The sequence below is a fragment of the Pleuronectes platessa genome, chromosome 7, assembly GCF_947347685.1.
Source record: "Pleuronectes platessa chromosome 7, fPlePla1.1, whole genome shotgun sequence".
NCBI lineage: Eukaryota > Metazoa > Chordata > Actinopteri > Pleuronectiformes > Pleuronectidae > Pleuronectes > Pleuronectes platessa.
In genome coordinates, this window is record NC_070632.1 from 96,176 (window position 1) to 106,088 (window position 9,913).

General features: G+C 41.2%; 1 protein-coding gene across 1 annotated transcript in view; it reads right to left on the reverse strand.

Moving 5' to 3' along the window:
* pnp4b (purine nucleoside phosphorylase 4b) overlaps window positions 1-6,305 on the reverse strand; it is a 7,618-nt gene extending 1,313 nt beyond the window's left edge. The window contains exons 1-7 of the mRNA XM_053426226.1: window positions 6,164-6,305; window positions 5,716-5,793; window positions 4,325-4,497; window positions 4,008-4,111; window positions 1,277-1,452; window positions 750-940; window positions 190-269 (exon numbers count right to left, since the gene is read on the reverse strand). Of these exons, the coding sequence (XP_053282201.1) occupies window positions 190-269; window positions 750-940; window positions 1,277-1,452; window positions 4,008-4,111; window positions 4,325-4,497; window positions 5,716-5,793; window positions 6,164-6,189 (828 nt within the window). The 5' untranslated portion in view covers window positions 6,190-6,305. The remainder of the gene's footprint in view (window positions 1-189; window positions 270-749; window positions 941-1,276; window positions 1,453-4,007; window positions 4,112-4,324; window positions 4,498-5,715; window positions 5,794-6,163) is intronic.
* Window positions 6,306-9,913: the final 3,608 nt, after the last annotated feature.

Below are 9,913 nucleotides of genomic sequence, written 5' to 3' on the forward strand. Positions count from 1 at the left end.
TATATACATATATATATATAATATTGAGCTGAATTTCAGGGCTTTTATTCTGAAATGTTGTGAGCTTGGGTCTGAAGATTGTCGGTTGTTTAACAGACTCTGAAACAGTCGACATGTGTGAAACAAGAGAACACATACATTACCAATTTATAATATAACCTAATATAACATGATATAATATAAACTGACCTTGTTGGTGATAAGCGACAGACCAAGAACTCTGAGTCCACAGTGTTTAGCTACGGTCACTTCGGGAACTGTACTCATTCCTGAAGAATAAATGAAGATCACATTATTTTACCTTCTCTTTAACTTTGTTCTCACGAAAGTATTTGTATACAGGACATCTTATAAGGACAAACTGCATTGTGGGAAATGTTCTGCTATAGTTTATCTTGAAAATTGAAATGAAATGATCCAAAATTTAATGATCACTCACTGAATCAAATTTTATTTGTATAGCCCATATTCACAAATCACAATTTGTCTCATAGGGCTTTAACATGGTGTAGTATGGTATGGTATAGAGCCAAAACTACAAAAGTATATTCATCTCATTTGTCCGACCGAATGTGTGTGGCTTTAAATCGGGTTCTGATGACATAGGAACAATTTAATATCAATGAACATGTCTGAACAAAAGACCTGTTGTGCTGCCTTATTAGTAAATAAAAGAACAAGAAGTGATGTTAAATGGTTTGAGTCATCAACTGTCCGCTCTCAACCAATCAGTGAGCCCTGTCTCTTACCCACAGAGTCACAGCCCAGGACCCGCAGCATCCTGGCCTCAGCGATGGTTTCAAAGTTGGGTCCGCTCACCATGCAGTAAACTCCCTCTCTGATGAAGTCCCGGCAGCCGAGCTCCGAGCTCACGTCCAACACCAGACGCCTCAGATCCTTACTGTACGCGTCCGACATGCACGGAAACCTGATCCCAAAACTACAGACAGTTGGAAAGACAGGTCAACAGACAGGTTAAAGGGATAGGTTACTGAAAAATGAACATTCCCTCATTATCGACTCACCACTGTGATGGAGGGGGGGGGGGGGTGAAAGGTGGAGTTTCAGGGGTAAACAGCATTAGAGCAGAACACAATACAACTGAACTAACTGCTGACTGGTTCCTCAGATACAGTTTAACACAACAAGCCTCCATCCTGCTCTAGACTGTGATGTCATCGACTGTTTACCCCAGAAAGTCCAGAAGTGTTTTCTGGCTCCATCACGGTGGTGAGTAGATAACCAACTGTCCCTGGATCATGTCGGGGGGGCTCACCGCTCATCATTCGGTCCACACAGCGGATGTTGTCCAGCGAATCCCGGCAGGTTGATGTGGTCTTTGATGATCATGATGTCACCGACTTTAAAGTCTGGACAGATTCCACCTGATGCGTTCGTCACCAACACTGACTCCACCCCCATTAACTTGAAGATCCTCACAGGAAAAGTCACCTGAGACAGGTACAGAGACACAGACAGGTGTGTACAGAGAGAGAGACAGCTACAGACAGGTACAGATAGACAGGTTCAGAGAGAGAGAGAGACAGGTACAGACAGGTACAGACAGACAGGTACAGAGAGAGAGAGACAGGTACAGACAGGTACAGAGAGAGAGAGAGACAGGTACAGACAGTTACAGACAGGCAGGTACAGAGAGAGAGAGAGACAGGTACAGACAGGTACAGATAGACAGGTTCAGAGAGAGAGAGAGACAGGTACAGACAGGTACAGACAGACAGGTACAGAGAGAGAGAGAGACAGGTGCAGACAGACAGGTACAGACAGGTACAGGCAGACAGGTACAGAGACACAGACAGGTAGGTACAGAGAGAGAGAGGCAGCTACAGACAGGTACAGATAGACAGGTACAGAGAGAGAGAGAGAGACAGGTGCAGACAGGTACAGACAGACAGGTACAGAGAGAGAGAGAGACAGGTACAGACAGAGAGAGAGACAGGTACAGACAGGTACAGACAGACAGGTACAGAGACACAGACAGGTAGGTACAGAGAGAGAGACAGTTACAGAGACACAGACAGGTGTGTACAGAGAGAGATACAGTTACAGACAGGTACAGATAGACAGGTTCAGAGAGAGAGAGAGAGACAGGTACAGACAGGTACAGACAGACAGGTACAGAGAGAGAGAGAGACAGGTACAGACAGGTACAGACAGACAGGTACAGAGAGAGAGAGAGACAGGTACAGACAGGTACAGACACACAGACAGGTACAGACAGGCAGGTACAGAGACACAGACAGGTACAGACAGGTACAGAGAGACAGGTACAAAGAGAAAGAGAGAGACAGCTACAGACAGGTACAGATAGACAGGTACAGAGAGAGAGAGAGAGACAGGTACAGACACACAGACAGGTACAGACAGGCAGGTACAGAGACACAGACAGGTACAGACAGGTACAGATAGACAGGTACAGAGAGAGAGAGAGAGACAGGTACAGACAGGTACAGACAGGCAGGTACAGAGACACAGACAGGTAGGTACAGAGAGAGAGAGATAGATTTGCATTTTAACGGCAAATTCTTTTTGCCTAACAATCATTTAAATTTTGTAAAACAGTATAAAATTCAATTGGTTCATTCTTACCACCTACTAGAATTAAATATAACTATCAGCTGTTCTGATGTTACTGAAAACTGAACAGAACAATAACTACGTCAACAAATCAGCCATCAAACAAACAGAACTTTGCTTTTTATTTATCAGTTTTTCGAACAAGCCCAAGAAATGCTAAGTTTTGTCTTCACTCTCCTGCACAACTGAATCCACAATGTGATTGGTCCTCCTCCTCTTTTGAGGAGGTGCTAGGGGGGCCTGGGGCGGCCGGGGGGGGGGATGCTGGAGAACTGGCTGCTGGGGAAGATGTGCCGAGGTGGTGTCGGCTCAACGTTTTATCATCAGAAACAATCACATTACCATATGAAAATATACATAATTGATAACATTCCAGGCTACATAGCATTGTTGAAAGAATTGACAAGACACTAAATGGGATTGTAGCTGACCTTTGAATCTTACAATAACATTTGGACCAAAGATGAAACCACTTGGGTCCATTTATATATGACCTCATGTTTACTGTTAATATGTGAGAATATCATACAGGAATCAGAAATAACAATATATTAGCTAGCTAGCTACTGAGACATCAGCATCTGTAACGTTTTTTTAATGATTGTTTTGAAATAATTTATGCTGAACTCAGATAATACAATGGTTATTGTAATTTTAAATCATTATTAATGGATAAACAATACTTGCATTTGTGGGTCTCTTGAGTCGCTTGGGCAGCCATCTGTCCAGTCCAGTGCATTCAGAGAAAATGTGTGAGTCCTTGTGTGGGTCTCAAAAATCTCTGTTTCAACCCCTAACACTTGCCGCCCCCCCCCCCCCCTCCATCTCAACCAGAATCAGGAATGAGATCAGGAGCCCCCCCCCCCCCGTGTGGACATGCAACATGGAGGGGTAGGGACAAAGGGTTCAATGGGATCAACTCTTAAACAAATGGATCAGTTCACTGGGTTTTCATCAAGTCTAGATGTTGCTTCTTTAACTGAATCTTCAGAAAAACTTTAAACTACATTATACGGCTTTGTTGTCTTGTGTTGTTGTTTTTCGTCGCTCATTGGTCGGTGTTGTGTTGTCCGTTGGAAGCAGATAATTGTGTAGCTGAGATGATGTCAGTCTGTGAATGAACATTTGGTTGTAGATAGTTTGAAGTCGGTGGGTTACCGGGTAACCAGGTGTTCTTACCTAATTCTCATTAGCTGGTTTAAATCAGACGTTCAACCATTTTTAAATCAGAGTCGCGCTGATGGTTAAAATATAGACTTCAGATTGTGAAAGAAAAATAACAGCACACTCTCATCTGTGTAAAAATAGAGTTTGAAAGATTTCTTACAAACGTTCATCGTGAAAAGGAAACAGTTTGTGAGATCAAACACTGATGATCCATGAAAACTGTGATGTCACTGATTAGGACTCACCTGACAGAGCGTGTAACCTTCGTACAGGTGGAAGTGACCTTGCATGAAAACACAGGGCGTGTCCTCGATCGTCCCGAACACCAGGCAGCCCTCGTGACCCGCGACTGAGACACAGACACGTTCAGTTCAGCTGAATCATTTCATTCAAATTCAGTTTCATCAGGTTTCCCATCGGTCACAGATCTTCATGCTGTTTACACATGGTTTTTGCGCAGCATTTATTGATTTATTTATTTTTACAAACAATCTATAGCCACATCCCATCACCATTAGTGGGTTGGGCCACTTGTGTGCAGCCTTGTGGGCGTGTCTCTCACCTGTGCTCACGGGGAAGTTGGGGATGTCCTGGTACCTGAAGGTCTGTTTGTTGGCGGCTCCCTCAGCCAGGAGGCCCAGGCCCGAGCTGCAGATCACCGCCACCTTGGGACGGAGACTTGTGTGGTTCAGGAGCCACTCGGTGGTCAGCTTGTAATCCTCGAAGGAGCAGCAGCTGGAAAATACCTTCTCCGTCAAACATCATCTTATTATTCACACAACTTATTATTATTATCAATATTATTGTCATATTCATTATTATTACTAGCTCATATTTGTTTATAATGTGACTCCTTCAGCTGTTTGAGGTCGAAGGTCTACAACACTCATCAATTAAAGTTGACATCATAAGTGTTATTAATCAATTAATTCTAACAATAAAGGTAATAACAATGATAAAGGACCACATCGTGGATCATGATGATGGATTGTTGATTATGTTGGCATCTGATTGTAGTGGTGGATCCTGATGTTGGACTATGATCACAACAAGACTTGTTGATACACAACATGTCTCCTCACATCTTCCACCATCAAGACCTCCTCAGTTCATCTGCTCCTTCACCTCCATCAGACTTTATGTATAAACACTTTAAACATTACAAACTGGTTCTTGTCATGTAGTGAATCCTGTTGTTGTGTTGTTGTGTTGATGTGTTCAGTTCCATCAGCATGTGTGTGTCCTGGGAGAGGATCCTAACATGGGACTGAGCTTCATTCACTGATCACTAAGTTTCTGTTTGACTCTTGTTAAGAACAGAGAAGTTGATCCGTGTTAACATTTGTGAGACAAACTGGGAATATGAGACATATAACATGTGAATGATTGATTAATTGATTGATAATAATAACAATAAATGAGATAATCCAGACAGAAAAGTTCTGATACTGATTTGTGCAGAGTTACGAACAAGTGAACTCTTAGAAACCTGTTGTTCAGTGTTTAAATGAAAAATGATTGACAGAGTTAACCTCTCACACACATTAAACACAAACTGACTTGAGAACAGATATAAACTAAGAAACTGTAAAAAACTGAAGCTCCATGTAAAAAAATCTTTATTGTTCAACAGACAAAGTTCAGTAACTGATGAAACATTCGAGCTGAGACATTTTAAAGTTGATAATCGTTTATTCACTAATAGTTCAAAGAGTTCAGTGTTATTTGTAAAGTTCTTATTACGGTTTCTAAATGAGTACATCTCCAGTTTTGTTTAATCCAACAAAAAGGTATTTTAACATAACATTATTTTATTATCTTGTCATTTTTCTATTTCAGTTTCTTTATATTTGTTATATGTAATATGTTGAAACTCTTGTATAAGTTATTTTCATGACATGCTTGTTCTTCAGTATTTTGAGGATTTTTTTGAACTCGATGTTTGTCACTGACCTCAGATCTGAAGCTGCTGTTGAGTGAGAAGACGATGAGCAGATGAAACAGTCGAGTACGGCGCCATTGCTCAGTTCACTGAGGAAACACAAACATCAAATAAATAAACAAAGGTTTTATATTTTTCATTTTTCATCAGTCAGTGGATATTTGCACAGAATAAAATTGAGTCGTAAATAAACTGATCATCACAAAACAGCAAGTTATTGATCAGATTTAGCTGAAAAAACACAGATTTACAGAACCATTGCTAAATTGAACACATCTGACATGTTCCTTATTATTTGGTCATTTCATTAAGATACAAATGTGAATTTTCAGCTGTGATTTTAAAATCAAAACTGACAGCTAGTCTTGATTTTTATTTGATTTAAAAACAAATGGAAGTTTAGAATTAACAACAACACTGAGACCAGAATGAATCATGGAGAAATCCAAAGTGTTTTACCAGGAATTCCCTTTGTTGTGCATCATTCAGCTGCAGAGAGTCGAGGAGACGACAGGAAGCAGAACCAGTAACTGTGCTCTGGTCTCAGGGCGGATCCCAGTCTGCAAATAAACCACAGGTCATTGACGTTTGTGGGTTTGACCATTGAACTCTGAGTTCGGAATCACATCACGTGACAGGAAATATAAAATGTCACGTTTTTACTATCAACAGGATTTGTTTGTATATTTGGTTGCAATAATTGTTAATGGATTATTGATTATTCAACATATTAATAATCATGAGTTAGTTTTCAAAAATCACAAACATAAGCTTAATAAGCATATACATTTGTTATTACAAGACAAGGTAGGGTCCATGTGCCCTATGACGCTCTAGAACAGTGAATTTCAACCTTTTTTGAGCCGCGTACATTTTTTACATTTACAAAATCCTGGGGCACACCACCAACCAAAATGACACTCTATGGACTAACACAGTACATATAATACATATAGTTAGTAATATAATTTCTAAATGTATTAAAAAGCACTATTTCAAATTATTTCAGCCCTTTCTTACTCTTACCTTCTAATGAGCACAAATTGAATCAGATTTATGAAACAATCTTTGATTTAACTAAACTTTATTTAACGGAGACATATTATACCCATTTTATCACATTTGATATGGTTCCTTGGGGTCTTATTGAAATGTCTGTAATATATTTTGGTCAAAATACCACAAGGATCATTTAAAACAGGACCTTTTAACCCTGTCTAAAGCAGATTGACCTGTTATGAGTGCCAATAGTTACTCCCGCCGTTTACCCGCGCTTCATTGAATTTCTTCACTTTGACATTCAGAGCACTGGGCAGAAACCACATCGCGTCACCACCCACCGTGGGCCTTCGCGATGCTTTGTTTTAATTAAACAGTCGGATTCCCCTGGTCCGCACCAGAGTCAGCTGCTAGGCGCCAGCCGAGGCGCACCGCCGGAGGGGGCCCCCCGCGCGAACGGAGGGTTCCCCCAGCGGGCGCCGTAGCTGAGGTGATCCGCGAGAAGGGCCCGACACGCGTCCAGAGTGGCTGCCGCCGACCGCCGTACCCGGTCCCCTCCAACGGCCCGCCTTCCGCACCGGCGACGGACACCGCCCCGCGGTCCAAGAGAAAGAAAGCCGCACGCCGAGTCTCCGGCGGCGTGGAGAGGAGGGCGCCTGCTCCCCCAGCCGCGGCACCTGCCCAGCGGTTTAACCACAAATACCAATGATATCGGTGAAAGTCAAGTTTATTACCGATGTGCAGATGTCGGTAAACGAGGCAAAAATCTGCCGCTACCGATGTTCGGCCGATACTTCGGTGCAACACTAGATATTAGATCATTTCCCACGGCACACCTGACGATCTCTCACGGCACACTAGTGTGCCGCGGCACACTGGTTGAAAATCACTGCTCTAGAAGAGCTGGTCCCAGACAGATCTGAACTAACTCTAAGCTTTAAAGAGATTCTCGACAGATGAAGGTCAAATCAGACCTGAGCTGTGGTGATCATCTGAGGAAGAGGTTCATGTCTCAGTCTTTTCTAGTTGGATTGTACGAAGCAGATGTTTCTGTTTCATGTTCCCTGAGTAGAAATAGCATTTTCCCATCTGACTGGGTTTCTTCATGGAGATGCTGAGTCACATGTATTTCTTAAACTAAGATCTTGTGCATCTGTTCCACTGGAAACTCACATCTTCTCATGTGAAGTCTTAACCCACGAGATGTGACATGTTCTTCTGTCATATGTTTGTTTTGACATACAGTGAAATACTGATATATTACTACTGATACTGATACTTACACCTCTGACATCACTGGCCATAACCAACATGCTGAACCTTGAAGTGTCCCCTCAGTGTATATCCCACTGCTGAACCTTGAAGTGTCCCCTCAGTATATGTCCCACTGCATTTCGGAGTGAAATGATGCCATCAGTGTATTTCTTGAGGTCCAGGTGTTCAGGGGAAATCCTGTGAGAAGGAGGTCGTTAAGGTCGCCTTGTAAAGCTTGACGTTTTTAAAACTCCATTACAAGCCTGTCAATATCAAAAGATAAGTTCAAAACAGACTTGAGGTCAGACACTGTAGCATGTCCCATGTGCAAATCAGCATGCATAAAGTATTCCATTGTGTCAAAATGTCTGTATCTGTTGAAACTGAAATAATCCATAATCTGTTAAACTAACCACATGATTGACCTCCCAAAAACGTGATCTATATTAAAAAATAAACATAAATTTAGGTGCGTTGCACAGATTAATAACCTAATAAGATTAATAACACCTCTAGAGGTCTTCTGACCAACTTCAGCTGGATGTGCTCCGCCTGCAGTAGGTTCTTGTTTCCAATAGGGGGAGCTGGGACTATTACGTATTGGTTTATAGATGTGTTTACAGCGGGACTCTTATCAAACATGAGATGTGTGGAGCAGTAACTGAATTTACTGAACAACTTCCTGTTTCACGGTGAAAATCATTTCATATGTTCATTTACTAACCCTTTCTTTAATGCTAAAGAATAATAATTATTATTCATCATTTATAAATTGCTCATACATTTCCTTTAGTGTAAGGAATATAAAGAATACAGAAAAACATGCATGTATTCACACCAATATAAACAGTAAAAATATAGACAGGTAAAATATGTGCAGTGAATGAATCACACATGAAAAATGTGAGAACAATATGATTTAAAACTAACCCTTTATTTCATCTTTAAACTTATTACACTGAATTTATTCATATTTGAATTAGTTTTAACTTGTAAAAGTCATATTGTGACATGTAGAACTTTATTTCTGTTCTTTGTGTTTTAATGGAATAATGTGTCGGATGTTTTAAAAACGTAGAAACATGCTGGTGAAGTTCAGATGTTGTTGTTCCAGAAGGTTTGATGTGTATTTCATTTATAGAAACATGTCTCAAACAGTGCATCCACATTAGCAAAATGTGTTATACAATAAATACCATATTATTGTGATAGTTCCGCTAGGTGTGTAGTTAACTTGGGCCTGTTAGTTCCATTGCAATTGTCAAAGATTATGTGGTTATTACATAGTTTGGGGTTAGGGTTACAGACTTTGTATTTAACAGGAGATATAATACTGATTCTGTCCTGGGTGGGACTAGTGGGCAGGACCTGGTCCTTCACTCTCATCATCTTATCTCTCTATCATCATGTCTTCTTCTCTTGAACCTTCCCAAAGGAAAGTCTGAAGAAATGTCTGAGTGAAGAAAGACTCAGCAACAACCCAGCTAATATATTTATATTGTAACAGTGCAGGGTAGATTATGTGTGTCTGTCTGGGCTGGGGGTGAATGGCACTGAGAAAATAAAATGTAACTAGTAAAAATTCACTAATTGGCCTAGTGCTATAAGAGTCGAAAGTTCTTCTGTTGTGTCAGAGAGTGAGTGGGGAAGCGAGAGAGAGAGCGTGAGAGCAGAAGGTATAAAGATTGAGTTTCAGTGTGTTGGAAAATAAATACAGCAGCTTCTCAAGGCAAGAAGAAGCATCATCCATCAGCCCAGGAGGAAGCTCCTCCCCTGGACGTTCCCGGTCTGGAGGTCGAGCGGGAAAGGTCAACACTACGTCGCCTTCTATATTTACCAGAAGATGATCCACTGCCCACAGACACACACAAGAAATGATGACCAGACAGTGGAGCACATCGTATTTTGTTGTTGTACAAGTGTTTTTTTTCTAATACCGAATAAGAATAATACCGA